The sequence below is a fragment of the Ylistrum balloti genome, unplaced genomic scaffold, assembly GCF_031769215.1.
Source record: "Ylistrum balloti isolate Yb309-2 unplaced genomic scaffold, AGI_CSIRO_Ybal_v1 Utg370006, whole genome shotgun sequence".
In the NCBI taxonomy this organism is placed as follows: domain Eukaryota; kingdom Metazoa; phylum Mollusca; class Bivalvia; order Pectinida; family Pectinidae; genus Ylistrum; species Ylistrum balloti.
The window spans coordinates 2277366-2296443 of record NW_026782081.1 but is presented as its reverse complement, the minus strand read 5'-3'; the positions used below and the strand labels follow the sequence as shown (position 1 = coordinate 2296443).

Genomic DNA, 19078 nt, shown 5'->3' with positions numbered 1-19078 from the left:
AGGAGTTGTCCTACAAAATGTCTAATAAATTATTCATACGTGTTTCTATCTACTTAAAAATCAATATCATGTGTATCGGCTGAATATAACTTACGTTCCAGATTTATTGAAATTGACAGACACACTATCATTTGTGGCATTGGATAGAAATAAAATCGGAGGATGCTAGGGGTTCAAACGTTTCGACCCATAGTTTTCTCAGACTTAATTCGCATTCATTAGATCAAATGATAAGTGTACTTTATGCACTGCTTTACATTCAATCATTACGTGCTATCTGCTGTAAAAAATTAAGAACAGATATCCGTAATGTATTGCTCATGTCATGAAGTATAAAGTCTGAAAAATGTAGGATATATTTACCTTGTGTAGTTTGTCTACCAAAACGAGATACTCGGTACCACACGGATTTGGCACGAATTCCCAACCTATGGTCCATATAAGTGAATTACTGTTACTATAATACATATACAGTCCCTGTGTTTAGTATTAAAATAGGTACATTGTATATATAACCGATACATTAAAACTGAAATCATCATACGTACATATATTCATTCAACATCAACATTGTTCAACTGCGGTTTCTTTTTTTCAGTTATTAGCTCTGGTTTAAGGGAGGTAACTCTAACAGCATCATCAAAAAAGACCACATGGGGGAGAAAAATCTGTGTTTTCGGTTTCTGCCTTTAAAAATAGTGTCAGTGGGTACAATTACTTTCTTAGTTTTTTAGAAATTATGCTTGCTTGCTCTGGCATTGGCTCCTGAAATACCGCATAATCGGATTAATACATGGTTTATTTCCAAGTGGCAGTTAAATACAGGTGTCGCGTGTATGTGATGAAAAGTGTATCGTGTTGAATATCACAATCTGTGCTAGAACATCACATCTATGCTGTTTGATTTTTAAAAAATCTTTCTGTACCTAGTTTCCATGAAATCTATTTTACACGATATAGGAGGATCGAGTTGTGCTTATAGTCTTTGTCGATAGAAGATAATCCCACTCCTACTCCGCTATCCCCTCCCGCCACCACCAACGGTACACCACAACACACATACACTTGTTTGGGAGCGGTGAGAAAGGAAACGGAGAAATGAAAATAAACAAAACACGAACCTGGTTAACATTTCTGATCTTCACGTCATGACTAGCTCGTTAACTCTCTGCATTGTTTTACATGCTCTCATATATATGTAATCCAGTGAATATATATATCACATTTTCACTATATATATTAGTAATGACGCCTATATATATATATTATCTGTAAATATATATATATCCATGCCTGGACTGCATACATTTAGTGAGTTGTGATCAGGGTTGACCAGTCGCTTGCTTGTTGCTGTGGTATGTATGGAATGTGGGGAAAAAAGTGTTCTGATCTGCACGGGTGAGGGCATGCATGTCACCTGTAAATACCCTGCACACCTATTCCCCTGAACCATTTCCAGATACGACACTCAATGCTGAACATATAAGTAATGTCCATCTCTTATAGCCACATCCCTGGTCTTATTAAATCTTAATAACCAAACCTACGCATGGATTGAGGGTTGTTCACCTCAGTGCTGCATATAATAATTTAACTAATTTAATCTAGCAACTAACGTAAGGAATGGAAGCTTTTGGTAACTTTTTGACAAAATAAGGCGAGCACATGTGAACCGCTCAGTGGCGAACGGTGTGTTAAGTTAAAAATTTTAACTGGAAAATAAATATTACGATCTATAAATCAACCCAATAAAACGGTGCACTAGCTACTTTAATCCGTCCGTCCAAAGCCAGTTACCGCAAAGCAGAATAGATCAAAACTTATTGTCGTAAAATGTACACAAAAACCACGTGTTTAGTGATTGCGTGAGATTTTTGTAGTTATCTATAATCTAACTGTGAGTGAAATATATAGCAACAGATCTTAGAGGCGATTGTATAGGCCTTTTTCCGTGATGATCAGAAGACTGCACAGAATTTTCAAGAAGTGCGCAACAAACAAAAACGCACTCGTGATGGCGACTCTGCGTGGTGGGAACGATTCGTCCATTCATCAGATGATAAACGGAATGGACAGAATACCAAGGCCATTCATGATAGGCGTAGCAGGTGGAACAGCCTCAGGAAAGGTGTCATAATACATTAGCATTAATTTAGATATACATTTTGTTTCCCAAGGTCACATTCCACGGCATGCTCGGGTGGTTTTGAATAACACTAAGAAAGTTGTGTTAATACTGTAAGCCTACAGCAGCAATGTTGTTCTGGCAGTACCCAGAACTTACTATCAGCTCAGCACTATGACTACAATAAAAAGCTGACTTATATCAGATTTACAATATCCTCTCGTTTTCCAAGATACATTGATTTTCTTATTTCCCACTGTGATATTTAAGTGTTTACTTTTTTCTGGCCCTTGAATCACACTCTTAAAACAGAGTTTTCTCTTACTGAAATCAATGGCCGAGGAACATGCGGTATGATTTAGTATAAAATCTAAGCCGCATTTGAGGATTTCTGCCTCCCTTTGTTACTTAATGCACATATCTCTAACCAGTGAAAGAGAATTTGCTCTTTTTTCCTCATGATTTTGAAAAGAGCTTTATCACAGATTTTGACCTGTGCCTGTAATGGAATGTTTCTGAGTCCAGAGGATTTTTTTATCAGAAATGAGAGGATGTCTTCGAGTTCCAGAGTGTCATTGCAAATACAGTAGTGTTCCCAACCTGTGCATGGCTTTGAAATAGGATTGTATGTTTTGGGCGGAAAGTTCAAGCCCTACTCATGCAAATATAAACTGAAGCTGTTCCCTAGCTATGTTAAGTTTTACAGGTTGTGATCATTGTTGCTAACTGTAATAAAGACATTTTATCTGCCATTTTGAATCCTTTTAGTTGGGCTTATATTATGCTTTGGGACTTCATCATTCAAGACATTCTCAACCATATTGTATGTGGTCTCTGAAATAAATAAGATATTGCATGTGGTATCACATAAATGTTCAACCTCACTTGCACCATTTGTACAATATAAATCTTGTGCACAATTGAAACATATGCCATTTCTTCTTTTGTATATGGTATGTGTTAGAATTCATGTGTAGTTCTGATCTACAAAATGTTGCAAGGTGTTGCTTTAATTGTATTGTAATGATAGATAAAGTTTCATCTTAAAAATGCAAATGAGGAGATATTCGCAACCAGTTTGTTGATAATATCAGATATATCCAATCTGATAACCAATGGAAAGATTTTTACAGACACTTAATAAATCACATCTTTATATAAAGTAACTTGCCATGATCGGTAATACATGTACATATAGCTTGTAAAGATTGTGTTAGTATGTACATCTATGAAATCCCAAACCTAACTATTATTTAGAAATTAGAGTATTTTGTCTGGATTACTGCCTAGACAACTTTACATACAGTTGAAATCTTTTAGACCTGAAAAACTTGTGCTTATGTGTTCCAGTCATCAGTTTGTGCTAAGATAATGCAACAGCTTGGTCAGACAGAGGTGGATGATAATCAGAGACAAGTTGCTATTATAAGTCAGGATGCCTTTTACAGAACCCTCAATGAGGATGAGAAGAAAAAGGCTCTCCGTGGCGAGTTCAACTTTGATCACCCAGGTAATCTTTTGGTTGAAGATATCATAGCCCATAAACATCTACGCTTCTTGAAACCTGAAAATTATTAAGAAATTTTATATGTCACAGATTCAAATGGTACATAAATCATTCATTTGAATGCTTCATGAAAATTCTTAAATTCATGTTTTGAAAGTACATAGTAAAAATCAAGCAGGTTTATGATTTCACAATTACATTTACAGAAAGCTAAAGAGTGTACTTTAAGATAAGTGGTTCATCTATAATTACCAGAGGTACACATATTTAAAGTAAACTATGAATTCATTATTTCTTTGTGTAAACATGCCACTCTTGCACTTTGTAATACATTACAATGAGGTACATTTTAATAAAAGCTATTTTCTTGTACTTTGTAGTTATCTTAATTATTATTTATTGAAATCTGCATCATGAGCACCATATTCTCTAGACTGTCCTTAGAGACTCAGCAGCCATTTAAAAGCATTTGTTACTATTTACAAGGATATTACATATGACCATCAGGATTGTCAGTACAACCTGTTCACTTACATTTCTAATCAGGAATTGGGGAAATGTGCTTCATTTAGGGGAAATGTGCTTCATTTAAATTGTTGTAATTTTACCTCATTTTACTTAAAATTATTCATGAAAAATTGTGAATGAATTACTACCTGCTGTTGTAGTTTTAGACATTCAATGCAGTGAACAACTCTGAGACCAAGCACCAATAAAGACAGTCATTATTTCTATAAAAGCTTTAGGATTTGTTGGTAGGTGTAATATTTTAGATGTTTCTCTTTCCAGATGCATTTGATCTTGAATTCATGCTAAAAACCGTGAGAGACGTTTTGAAAGGAAGGACAATACAGATACCAAACTACAACTATGTCAGAAATAGCAGGTAACACTATCAATGTGCAATTATTTACATGCATACTGAAAAACTTTATAACTTACTTATAGCCTAACATTTTTATTAATAGATTTATTTGATGACAGTATATGATAGACTTATGTTTGAAATTCTGAATATAAAATCTTCAAATTTTATTGTATTTATGAAGATAGAAATATTTGGTATTACTGCTATCTCGAAATCTACATTTTGCATTACATACATATTTTAGGGATGATCTTATTTTTGTAGCACAAAATTAAGTACAGTCACAGTATATAAAATTTGATATATTTAAGTTCAGTGTATAATAATGAAACTTTTGTTTGCAGAGAGGAAGACTATCAGACCATATACCCTGCAGATGTAGTTCTATTTGAGGGTATCCTTGTGTTCTACTTAAAGGAAATCAGAGACATGTTCCACATGAAGCTTTTTGTTGATACTGATCCAGACACAAGGCTGTCCAGGAGAGGTATGATGTACTTAAAATAATCCCCAAGAGAGGTATTGGTCTAGACACCAGATTGTTTAGTGGAGGTATTGGTCTGGACATCATACTCTCCAGGAGAGGTACTGGTATAGACACCATACTGTCCAGGAGAGGTACTGGTATAGACACCAAACTGTCCAGGAGAGGTACTGGTCTAGACACCAGACTGTCCAGGAGAGGTACTGGTCTAGACACCAAACTGTCCAGGAGAGGTACTGGTCTAGACAACAGACTGTCCAGGAGAGGTACTGGTCTAGACACCAAACTGTCCAGGAGAGGAACTAGTATAAACACTAAACTGTCCAGGAGAGATACTGGTCTAGACACCAAACTGTCCAGGAGAGGTACTGGTATAGACACCATACTGTCCAGGAGAGGTACTGGTCTAGACACCAAACTCTCCAGGAGAGGTACTGGTATAGACACCATACTGTCCAGGAGAGATACTGGTCTAGACACCAGACTGTCCAGGAGAGGTACTGGTCTAGACACCAAACTGTCCAGGAGAGATACTGGTCTAGACACCAAACTGTCCAGGAGAGATACTGGTCTAGACACCAGACTGTCCAGGAGAGGTACTGGTCTAGACACTAGACTGTCCAGGAGAGGTAATGGTCTAGACATTATACTCTCCAGGAGAGGAACTGGTATAAACACTTAACTGTCCAGGAGAGATACTGGTCTAGACACCATACTGTCCAGGAGAGGTACTAGACACCATACTGTCCAGGAGAGGTACTGGTCTAGACACCATACTGTCCAGGAGAGGTACTGGTATAGACACCATACTGTCCAGGAGAGGTATTGGTCTAGACATCATACTGTCCAGGAGAGGTACTGGTATAGACACCATACTGTCCAGGAGAGGTACTGGTATAGACACCAGACTGTCCAGAAAGGTACTGGTCTAGACACCAGACTGTCACCAGGTCCAGAGAGGAACTAGTATAAACACTAAACTGTCCAGGAGAGATACTGGTCTAGACACCAAACTGTCCAGGAGAGGAACTAGTATAAACACTAAACTGTCCAGGAGAGATACTGGTCTAGACACCAAACTGTCCAGGAGAGGAACTAGTATAAACACTAAACTGTCCAGGAGAGATACACACCAAACTGTCCAGGAGAGATACTGGTCTAGACACTAGACTGTCCAGGAGAGGTACTGGTATAGACACCATACTGTCCAGGAGAGGTACTGGTCTAGACACCAAACTGTCCAGGAGAGATACTGGTCTAGACACCAGACTGTCCAGGAGAGATACTGGTCTAGACACTAGACTGTCCAGGAGAGGTAATGGTCTAGACATTATACTGTCCAGGAGAGGTACTGGTCTAGACACTAAACTGTCCAGGAGAGATACTAGTCTAGACACCATACTGTCCAGGAGAGGTATTGGTCTAGACATCATACTGTCCAGGAGAGGTATTGGTCTAGACATCAAACTGTCCAGGAGAGGTACTGGTCTAGACACCATACTGTCCAGGAGAGGTACTGGTATAGACACCATACTGTCCAGGAGAGGTATTGGTCTAGACATCATACTGTCCAGGAGAGGTACTGGTCTAGACACCATACTGTCCAGGAGAGGTATTAGTCTAGACATCATACTGTCCAGGAGAGGTACTGATCTAGACTCCAGACTGTTCTTGTGAGGTCTGATAATCTCAGGACTATCTGGTCTTCATTAAGTGATTTCATAGCATCAGCATTTACCAGTATCAATTAGCCAAATACCAATTAATCAAATTATTATTTATTGATGGCAGGACAAGTCAATATGCATCTGCTAAATGCTGAATTACTTTCATGTACTTGACAGTGACTCATTCAGATAATATTATGTCAGTAAGAGGCAACTACAGGTTGTGGCATATTAGAGATGCTGAATCCAGCTGGTTGTATTCGATTGTAGATAATTTAATGGAATACAAGTTTTTGTCCAAGCAGCTACTTCAAATATACAAATCATAACATACAAATTTTGGAAACATATGCTACTGTTCAGTTGTAAATAAAACATTTCTTACAGTGTTAAGAGATACACGTGACAGAGGAAGAGACATAGAACAAATCCTTCACCAATACACAACTCTAGTCAAGCCAGCATTTGAGGAATTCTGTTTACCTGTAAGTTTTCTGTTTTAATTTGATACTTTCTTAGTCTTTGTTATAGGTTTTATAATTTACTAGGCACTTTTAAGATTTCCTTTGATTTTAAATGTTCTTTGTGTAAAAGACACATGCTGAAAAATATGACGGTAATTAACTGAACAATGTCATAACATTACCTATATGATCTGATGTGTTTGGAGTAAATTTGACTCTTGACAAGTTATCTTAACATCCAACTGTCAACATAAGTCATACAGTCGGTAATATACTAAAATGCAGAATATCTAAAAGACAATATATACCTGTACTTGTATTGTGTAATTGTATGATTGTTTAATCCATGTTTTACCACGCATTATCCCAATAATGTGCAGAATAACAAAACACTAGTGTATATTGATATGGATGATTCACTGTGCATACTATTTCGATACAATTGTCCCACTAATTAAGTAAAAGCTTAAATGGCAAAGTTTTTACTTGACAAAAAAATATTGTCTAATATAAATCATTGATTATATTTTGTTATTTTAAAATGATTTCCATGTCTCATTGTGTTCCTTAAAACTCTACATAGATGAAAAACAAGATTTACATCTTTTGTAAAATGCTTTTTACATTGATTCAGAACTATGTCACAAACAGATATTATTGTGCTAACATTCAATGTTTTCAGACTAAAAAATATGCTGATGTGATAATACCACGAGGAGCTGATAATACAGGTATGTAGGTTCAGAGGGTGAAAGTTGCTCTTTAGGGGGAATGGGGGACCTTATTACACCTCTTCTTCATCAAAGGTGGGGGTATAATGGAATCAGTTTGTCTCCCTATATGTCTTGTCTGTCTGTCTGGACAGCAATGGTTGAGTGGTTAAGGCATCTGACCCCTCCACCTCTGAGTCATGGGTTCAAGGCCAACATGGACAGTCATAAGGTACTGGCTGCAGATTGGTGGTTTTTCTCCAGAAATACTGACTTTCCTCCACTGTCAAAACCAGGCATGATCTAAAATGACCTAAGCTGTAATAAGACTTGAGCAGCAATAAACATAAATTGTCTAACTGTCCATCCATCTGTCTATCTGTGTACGGCATCTTGTCCAGATAACTCCGCCAACTGTTCTCATCAAAACTTTGTGAAGCTCTGAAGATGTAGTTAGATTTCATACAAACTGAAGTTGTGCATCTATGCTAAGATTTTGGATCTGCCTGTTCTCATTGCTGTTAAGACAGATTTTACTATGATTTTACAGACATAAGACATTCCAGAATAACTTTGTGTATTGATATTTCTTTGCTTTGAACGTTTTTATTTTGCTCAGATTTAATTACTTTGACAACACTCCTATAGGTATCAGTCATTTGTATGTCATGATTATCATCTGGATGAGTTATCTTCCCTTTTTCTTTTTGTAGTGGCGATTGACTTAATTGTTCAACATATTCAAGAACTGCTTCGTCCAAGTAATAAGAGTGCGAAAAGACTGAGGCATAATTCAGACTCATTCGTTGGTCGACCACATTGAGCAGCTGCTGTTTGAAATACCCTGTACTGATTAGCTTGATCTTTGATCACAAAGTTGGTATTCTTTCATATACAGTACTATTACCTGGAGATAGCTGATCATGTTGTGCTGCTACACTATTTTATTACATTTTTGCCAGTATAATATAGAATATATCTCATTGATGAGAGAGAAAACACCAATCATCTTATAAAATTGACAAGTCATAAAGCCTGGTACAAGAAACACAAAACCAGAAACCTGAAGGGGTTTTTAACTCATGACTTTCAATTCCATGGTAAACTTTCATTTCTATGAAAGTCAACAACCCATGCAATGCAAATTACCTTATCAGAGATTAAACGCAATCCCCAACACTTCATTGAATATGGAGCTAACACATTAGACATTTCAAGGGGATTCGTGTCATCAACAGCCACAGCTGTAGGTCGCTATCATATTTTTAGCTGCATAGTAACTTGTCACAGGTAGACTCTGTCTGAACATTTTACAGCAAATTTTGTCTGTTAGTAACATGAATAAGTAACATTTTTTGTGTAAATATAAAAATAGATTTACATAGTACATTGAAATTTATTTTTGTGTTTACATATTTTCAATGATTTTTTTTAAAGACGGACTATATTTTGCTGCACACTTATAATGAGCGAGTAGTGTCTTGGAAAAGCTAGTCAGCTTCCTCGTCTTATATCTGTTGTAAATATGTCAGTAATTTGGACATTTTGCTTGTGAAAACGTAATGAATAAAATATCTAATAGTGTCTTCAGTAATAACTAATACATTTCACTCAGGCGTCTAATATTTTTAGTATCTTTCACTCGTGTTGACCACTTGTTAATGATACTAAAACAATAGAAACACTTGTGAAAAATATTTGTTATTACTAAAGACATTAATTCTCTATTCATATAACTGAAATATCTGCCATAATACATTAGATATGTACAGTACAGATTTGAAATTAGTCTCTTTGTTACAGATTTTAAACCTATCTGTTAATCAAGTCACTTTGATGCTACATTTTAAACTTGCTTGTCAATTTTGTCTCTGTTGTACAACATTTTACAATAGACTTATTTGTTAATTCGGTTATTATGTGGCAGCATCTACAAACTAATTAAAGACATAGATGCTTCACAAAATACATGTGTGCAATATAACTGCTGAGAAACAAAAAGGCATACTGTAATTTTATGGTCAATAAGTAACTTTCAGTATAATAAAGACTTGTTGTGGCTTCAGTGATCTAAGTTTAAGAAATTCCTTTAGATGTTTTACACTATGATTTGATATACTTTGTGATATATACAAACAATATAGAATGTGTTCCAATATGATCTGATATGTTTTGTACACAGTAAAGGGCATGATTTGTAATTCAGAGTTTGCTATCCATGTTTATACAGTGATTAATCTAGAATTTATTTTCACGAGTCCTTTTCAACATAATTGCTAAGAATTATGGGTCCCATGATGTAAAATTTGAGTATTTCCAAAACTTTCTGGGGTCCCATAAATGTGGATTTATCACTTATCATATGTTTTGACTTTACAACAGAGATAAGAATTATCTCCTCTATGATAATGTTGTGTTTTATAGCATGTCATATTAAATGCATTTGTGAGATATAATCCTTTAAGTGGAGTTAGTATGCCACAATTAAGGGTGCATTAATTTGTTGTTTACAATGAGAACCCAAGGGATTGTTTAAGATACTAGGTGTTATAATATATTGAAGGTGTTATTCATTTTATTACATTTGGGTAAATTTTGCGTGATTATATTTATTGAAAAAGATATCATGTATGTATGAATATTGTATAATCCTATGGTTTTGTGTGAAGAAATCATCCCTCTCTTTATTTCTCCCTTATTCAGATATATAAGATTTATTCTGATGATGTACAAAAAATATGTACAGGATTAATGATCCTTTGAAAGCCTCAAAATATGGTGTATATATATATATAGATATATGGTCAATACATTTCCATACTTCTACATCCGCTGGCTATTTACCTGAATTATTCTATTCACTGGTTATCTGCCCTTCATTTACATTTTTTACTTTATTGCTAGTTTTTTGTCCCATCTTTCATCCTTCAACTGAGATCGAATAAATAAAAATGTTATGAAACTATTCAATATTAATGAAATGTATGTGTTTGTAACCCTGGTGAAAATGTATCTGCTTCTTGCCAAATTGACCAGGAGAAATTTCTCTTAATATTAAGTTGAAGAGTTTATGACTAGTAAGCCACAGACTGCATATTTATCCCAAGTGGATGCATGGTGTAATAATACCCAATTTGACCTTCGAACCCTTGTAGAAATTTACAAGCATTGCAGTTAAATGTTGAGATCTCAAGGACTAGTGTTAACAACCCCACACCCCGCAATTAAGTTGAGGAGAGGGAAGGGGTTAATACTGGAATCAGCTTGTCTGTTTGTCCATCTGTAGACAAACTTTGTCCGGCTATGCATTCACTCAGTTGTGACAGGTCTTTTTTTTCAATTTTGTTGGAATGGCCTGTACATTATGGAGATGTGCCCCTTGAAGTGACTTTACATTGAGGTGTCCCCACAGGAACACAATTTTGTCTGGGTATGCATTTTTATAAATAGCCATTTTCCGTGTACCCATTCAACTAAAAATTTGGTTCACACTTGAAAAATACCATTTTACATATAATACGGGTTTTTTCCTCTTTTTGACTTCAAATGAATTTTTCCAAATTTTCAGGGGTTTTTTTCTAACATTTTTTTTTCTTTTTTTTTTTTTATTAAATTTTTGCAATAGTTGGTAATGGATTAAGAGTGCTGATTTCTTTCATAAATAGTATTAAAGGATGATGTATTGATACTATAAAGTCAAAACGTACATATGATTTGTATTTTTCAAATTCTTGCCATGTTTTTGAACTTAACTATGGACACAAAGTAATTAGCAGCATCCTTTAATAATGACATGTGTTTGAGAATTGGAAAGAGAATGTTGATGTATGTAAAATGTTATGTGATGATATAAACCAGGGGTGTGTTGAAGTATGTAGCACACATCAAATTAGAAAGGGACAGTGACATATAATTACGTTGAAAATAATGGGCATTTATTTATTTGTTTATCGCTGGATATGGGATGTTGATTCTGTACATGATCTTTTTATGATTTCATTCTCATGATCTGAAGTCGTTTGATAAAATACAAACAGATAATTGTTGATATGTTTTAGCTCATTTTAGAACCTGGTTTTTAAACTCGTATTGACTTTTTCATTGACTTTTGACCAAATTTGGTTTAAAGGGGGGAGGGTATAAGTTATCCTCGGGATGACGGTTTTACCTAGTTCTTTCTGGGATGGGAGTATTTCACTCTGGCAAAAATAAAACAGTCTTACATATAGTTGTTTCCTACTGACTGAAATTGGGAGAATTTCTCTTCAGCTTAATAGGTAGAATATTACACAAGACTTGCAAGTTAGAAGTTCTGGATGCAAACCCTAGCAAAACCATGCAACATATAGTGTTAATGATGCTGATCAAACTTGTTTTTGGTTTTGTTCATATAGAAACTTGCAGCATAAATTGTGATACAGAGTTGTAGTAATAAATAATATTGCACCTTTATTTTTTCTCAATATACTAAAGTTAGATATTTATAAAAGTGATCTGAAACGTGTTCATTTTTTCTTTTGATATCAGGGATGTGCTGTCACACAAAATGTAATTATCATCTACTGTATTTGTTTGTGTATTGTCAATAAGATTCTCTGTATTATAGTTTTCTAATATAACAAGGCTAACATAATAATTGAGATCATACCATTTCAGTGTAGAATCTCTTTAAAACATACATTGTTAAAAAAGAAAATCTGTTCTTGTAATCCAAAGTGGACGTTCAGGCCTTGTGAATACAATTTTCTTTATATGGTACCGCTACATGTATTTTCTTATAGTTGACTCTCGAAAATTTATTTAGTAAGCATTTATTTCTGTTTATTTCTGTTTATTTCCACTTACATACATGTTTGTTTTTAGCTCTTGTATGTTTTATTGAGAGATTCCTTTTTGAATTTGAAGAAAATTTTACCATTTTAATGTGTGCTTGTATGTATTCCTTGGAGTTTATTTGTGAAAATTGCGGTAATGACAAGTCAAGTTGTTCATTTGTATTGTATAATATTAATTTCAATTATACTGTTGATATAGAAACAGAAATATTAGATGCTTCGATGAAGCTACATCTGTTATGTAGATAAAACTGTTGATGTAGTTCATCTCTTATTGATAACATGCAATTATATTGATGAATATATCATGATAATGAGATCGTACATTTAATGAGTGGTGTTGAAATACTGATCAAGGAAATAAAATTAAGTAATTCTTCATACAAAATGGAAACATACAGCACTTACAACCTTTTTGATAATAATCATGTGAGATGGCTGAAGGGAAAGCAGTGTCTCTAAGTGATGTATTAATTGTCGGAAGGCTTATTTTTCTTCTATAAAGTACCTTCTAGCTTCATTAGTCCTCGATACAGGTGATTAACTTTATACCTGTACTTATTTTACAAAGGTGTTCAAGTTTGTGCAATGGACTAGCCTATATTTGAGAGAATAAAAATAAATTGATCATAAATTTTGTTTTCATGCATTTTAGAATATTTACACATATATTTCAAATTACATTTCTATTGTAACACTGACATTGTTTTCTATTGTTGTCATTTCCTTTTGATATTGTTTTAATGGTGAAGTGAGCTGAGGCCATGTTGCAGATTCTGTTGTGTTCATATCTTATTCCCATATTGTTGATCTCCATATTAGAAATGCTGGTCGACAAACAGCTCTGTAACTATGCTTGCCAAATTATAACTTATTTGGTGAACCTTAAAATTACCAGCTAGGAATATGTAGAATGGATGTAATCAAACAATTTTGACATACCATAGGAATATGATAGAGACCTATTTAATGATAGTTTTTTTCTTACGTTTTCGCCGTATCTTCTTTCATTTTATACGTTTTACTTGTAAATATTGTTATTTAGATCATGCGTGCGTTTGTTACATATGAAGGTAAGGTTGTTCAAATTTGTAATAATTATGCGATTCTCAAATGGTGATCATTGAGACTCTTTGAAAATTAAGCAAATAAATGTAGATATATTACATGTAAATCATATTTCTTGACTTTCAATCTCCATTTACGAAACAATTATAGAGAAACTACCAAAGAGAAACCACTAAATTAGTGTGACTCAGTTGCTGATATACACCTTGTGCAAGTAATGTGTTGAGGAAGGCTATTTCTACCATAATGGATAGGTGTTAATTAAGGCATCAATTACATAAGTTGTTGAAAGATTTACAAACATTTATGCCATACATGGAATAAACTGTAAACACATATTGATTGACAGTCCTCGTTCCTTATTGGATAATGGTCAAAGACAAAAGACACACGTGAATAGCACCTTGAAATGAAAAATTAGAGTCCGATACAGTGGAACCAAACAATGAACTGCATCAAGCATCAGATTCCTCTTTCTAGTACTTTTCAGTGAGGGGACTGAGGAAAATCCCAAATTCAAAAGTGATTGGAAGTAATGTCATTTTCTAGATAGGACGTGCACAAGCCCCATAACTGCAGTAATTTTCATATATCTGATAATTTTAGAAGAATGTAAAGTACATGTGTATATTCTGAACCGTGTCATCATTCCATTGAATTAAAGCGTGCAATGCAGGTTACAGTAACTCCTGGGGACTAAAAGTCCTCCAGCAGTATCTACCACTTGCAACCTCCACCTCCATTAATAAATTTCATAAATTTTATATATCTGGTAATTTTAGAACGTAAAGCTCTGTAACTATGCTTGCCAAATTATAACTTATTTGGTGAACCTTAAAATTACCAGCTAGGAATATGTAGAATGGATGTAATCAAACAATTTTGACATACCATAGGAATATGATAGAGACCTATTTAATGATAGTTTTTTTCTTACGTTTTCGCCGTATCTTCTTTCATTTTATACGTTTTACTTGTAAATATTGTTATTTAGATCATGCGTGCGTTTGTTACATATGAAGGTAAGGTTGTTCAAATTTGTAATAATTATGCGATTCTCAAATGGTGATCATTGAGACTCTTTGAAAATTAAGCAAATAAATGTAGATATATTACATGTAAATCATATTTCTTGACTTTCAATCTCCATTTACGAAACAATTATAGAGAAACTACCAAAGAGAAACCACTAAATTAGTGTGACTCAGTTGCTGATATACACCTTGTGCAAGTAATGTGTTGAGGAAGGCTATTTCTACCATAATGGATAGGTGTTAATTAAGGCATCAATTACATAAGTTGTTGAAAGATTTACAAACATTTATGCCATACATGGAATAAACTGTAAACACATATTGATTGACAGTCCTCGTTCCTTATTGGATAATGGTCAAAGACAAAAGACACACGTGAATAGCACCTTGAAATGAAAAATTAGAGTCCGATACAGTGGAACCAAACAATGAACTGCATCAAGCATCAGATTCCTCTTTCTAGTACTTTTCAGTGAGGGGACTGAGGAAAATCCCAAATTCAAAAGTGATTGGAAGTAATGTCATTTTCTAGATAGGACGTGCACAAGCCCCATAACTGCAGTAATTTTCATATATCTGATAATTTTAGAAGAATGTAAAGTACATGTGTATATTCTGAACCGTGTCATCATTCCATTGAATTAAAGCGTGCAATGCAGGTTACAGTAACTCCTGGGGACTAAAAGTCCTCCAGCAGTATCTACCACTTGCAACCTCCACCTCCATTAATAAATTTCATAAATTTTATATATCTGGTAATTTTAGAACGTAAAGCTCTGTAACTATGCTTGCCAAATTATAACTTATTTGGTGAACCTTAAAATTACCAGCTAGGAATATGTAGAATGGATGTAATCAAACAATTTTGACATACCATAGGAATATGATAGAGACCTATTTAATGATAGTTTTTTTCTTACGTTTTCGCCGTATCTTCTTTCATTTTATACGTTTTACTTGTAAATATTGTTATTTAGATCATGCGTGCGTTTGTTACATATGAAGGTAAGGTTGTTCAAATTTGTAATAATTATGCGATTCTCAAATGGTGATCATTGAGACTCTTTGAAAATTAAGCAAATAAATGTAGATATATTACATGTAAATCATATTTCTTGACTTTCAATCTCCATTTACGAAACAATTATAGAGAAACTACCAAAGAGAAACCACTAAATTAGTGTGACTCAGTTGCTGATATACACCTTGTGCAAGTAATGTGTTGAGGAAGGCTATTTCTACCATAATGGATAGGTGTTAATTAAGGCATCAATTACATAAGTTGTTGAAAGATTTACAAACATTTATGCCATACATGGAATAAACTGTAAACACATATTGATTGACAGTCCTCGTTCCTTATTGGATAATGGTCAAAGACAAAAGACACACGTGAATAGCACCTTGAAATGAAAAATTAGAGTCCGATACAGTGGAACCAAACAATGAACTGCATCAAGCATCAGATTCCTCTTTCTAGTACTTTTCAGTGAGGGGACTGAGGAAAATCCCAAATTCAAAAGTGATTGGAAGTAATGTCATTTTCTAGATAGGACGTGCACAAGCCCCATAACTGCAGTAATTTTCATATATCTGATAATTTTAGAAGAATGTAAAGTACATGTGTATATTCTGAACCGTGTCATCATTCCATTGAATTAAAGCGTGCAATGCAGGTTACAGTAACTCCTGGGGACTAAAAGTCCTCCAGCAGTATCTACCACTTGCAACCTCCACCTCCATTAATAAATTTCATAAATTTTATATATCTGGTAATTTTAGAACGTAAAGTACATTATGTATATTACGAACCTCACACACTTACGAATGACCGTAACACATAATGACACATTGGTGATGGAATTGTATTGTCAGATTTTGTGTGAAGCATCTTGGTTGAACGGGAATTAGTTTTGTATAAACAGTGGATATTGGCACCTTGCGACTGGAGGGCGGGGCCAAATAGCTGGAGTAGAGAAAATATCTAAATTCCGACTCCTCCTGTAAGAATGACTGGATTTTTTTCCAAAATTCTCTAAATTATGTTTAAGTGAAAGGAAATTAATTTAGTATAAACGGTGGATCTCAGCCTCCTGGGGCAGGGCCCAATTGGAGAAATAGAGCATTTTATTTTAAAAACCTTACTCCTGTTGGAATGATTGGATTTCAGCCAAATTTGGTCAGATGCATCTTTTGGTGAAGTGAAATCAATTTTGTATAAACGGCCCTCTGGGTGGGGCCCAATAGGGGAAAGAGGGCAAATTCTTTAAAATCCTACTCCTCCTGCAGAAACGATTGGCTTTTGTCCAAATTGGGTCTGAATCATGTTTGGATGAAAGGGAATCGATTTTTATTGAAACGATGGATCGCAGCCTCCTGGGGAGGAAAGCGCGGGGCCCAATTTGAGAAATAGAGCAAATGTTTAAAATCCTGCCTCTCTTGTTGGAATGAATGGATATTTCCCAAATTTAGTGTGAAGTACTTTTGGATGAAGCGGAATCAGTCGTGTATAGACAGTGGATTCTGGCCTACTTGGGTGGGAGAGGTGGGGCCCTGTTATGGAAATAGAGCAAATTTCGCAAAATCCTACTTTTCCATTTGGAATGATTAGATATTGCCCAAATTTGGTCAGAAGTGTTCTAGGGTGAAGGGAAAACAAAGTTGGTTGCCAGGGGTGATGCCAAAACGAGGAAATTTTCCTCTAAGAATAAACGGATATTGTCCAAATTTGGTCTTGAGTATTCTTGGGTGGAGGGTGCTAAGTGCTATATAAACGGTACATTCTGGGCCTCTAGAGCGGGAGGGGTGGGCTCAATAGGGGAAATGTAAGTTCTTAAAAGTCCTTCCACACGGATATTGTCCAAGTTTGTTCTGAAGCAATTTTCATTTAATAGTGAATCTGACCTGTGTTTTACTACAGGGGTGAGACTCAATACGGAAATTAAATCAGAAATTGTCACATTTGAAATTCTTCATTAGATGGCTGAATAGCCATGTGAACGATGTAGGCCCCTTGGGCATCTTGTCTTTTGTTCTGCATAAAATTGAGCTGTTCATGCGTAATCGGAGACTAGGATAGATAAACCCACAGTGTTATCTAAACACTGTATTCAGGTTATCACCTTCGATATCCAGCATCGTCATAGTACACCATCTATATCTGCATTTTTGTTTACGTATTCCTTAAACTGCGATTAGATAAAGTGTCCGTCCCGCCTTCCACATTTAACATGTCGTTCCTGCAGGGACAGGAGGATAACCTGGCCCACCAAACGGAAGTGCAGAAAAAGGAGGAGGTCCGGATGGGTTGAGGCGTTCTCCTAGCCGGTCATACTGGAACAGGGGCGCAAAAAACTGGTATTAAACAGACTCCTATCCGGAACGCCAAAGCACCGAGACGGCCGCTCCAAGGGCAGGATTACCAAGGGGATCACTACAGGCGTAGCCACAGGAACACCCCCCAAATGCGCCGGCAGCTCCTGTCGGGCAAAACACGACCCCAACGTTGGAAACGATGCCCAGGGATAAAGCTACTTCTGGAAGGCCACGGGTAGCGGTTCCCTCGACAGGTAGCGCTCCTGGACTTCCATAGAAGTGTGACCCTCGTCCCGATTCTTACTTTCTTGTTAACATTGAGGAGGTGTTTCACCTGCTAAGTAGAGATGTGGGGGTAGACCGGGTCACCTTTTTGCAACGGTGAATTGAGCATCATAGGGGCCTCCAACTGAACTTCAACCCATGAATGCTATGTTGATAACTTCAGAAGATGGACACTAAATGTCTGCTATTTGTCCATAAACTAGAAGTGTGATGAGTGAACTCGCCATTAAGAAACTCAGAAGGAATCATGTGATGAAAAGAGGTCTTTATCGAGAACAAATTCGTATTGTATTAAATAGAAATACGCTGAACTAGTTTTATAGGACGATAAAAACCTTTAGTCATTTCAAGCGTTTAGTCTTGACGATCGTGGGTCTAGCCACAAGAGTCCGTACGGCTAGTTTTGTTGTTATGGGTCAAGGCTAAAAAATCTGTGCGTCTAGTCTTGCTGTCCATGGGGTTAATCCCAAAAAGTCCGAGTGTATAGTCTTGTACGTTGGTTTAGTCTCCCAGTACCCGAGTTTGGTATTTTCGTTCGTTAGTTTAACTTCAAAGTTCATGACTCTAGACTTGTTCATGGGTCCCACCACAAAAGTCCGTGCGTATGGTATTGCACGGTGTTTAAACTCGCCCACGTCATAATTGCTAAGGGTGCAGTCTTTAGTTTGTCTTGTTATTCTTAAGTCTAGTTTCAAACTATGCGTGTTTAGTCTTGT

General features: G+C 35.6%; 1 protein-coding gene across 1 annotated transcript; it reads left to right on the top strand.

The window, feature by feature from the left end:
* Nucleotides 1-1954: 1954 nt before the first annotated feature.
* On the top strand, nt 1955-13994 carry LOC132548226 (uridine-cytidine kinase 2-like). The gene is made up of 7 exons (XM_060212061.1): nt 1955-2128; nt 3476-3635; nt 4422-4518; nt 4845-4987; nt 7039-7136; nt 7798-7846; nt 8539-13994. Exons 1-7 carry the CDS (start codon nt 1955-1957, stop codon nt 8646-8648), a joined length of 831 nt encoding a protein of 276 aa, XP_060068044.1. The 3' UTR covers nt 8649-13994.
* Nucleotides 13995-19078: the final 5084 nt, after the last annotated feature.

Excerpts from the sequence above, each read along its gene's own strand:
- LOC132548226 (XM_060212061.1), top strand. The coding sequence starts at position 1,955 with ATGATCAGAAGACTGCACAGAATTTTCAAGAAGTGCGCAACAAACAAA. Across the intron at positions 7,137-7,797 it reads TTGAGGAATTCTGTTTACCT|ACTAAAAAATATGCTGATGT; the intron begins GTAAGTTTTCTG and ends CAATGTTTTCAG. Across the intron at positions 7,847-8,538 it reads ACGAGGAGCTGATAATACAG|TGGCGATTGACTTAATTGTT; the intron begins GTATGTAGGTTC and ends TTCTTTTTGTAG.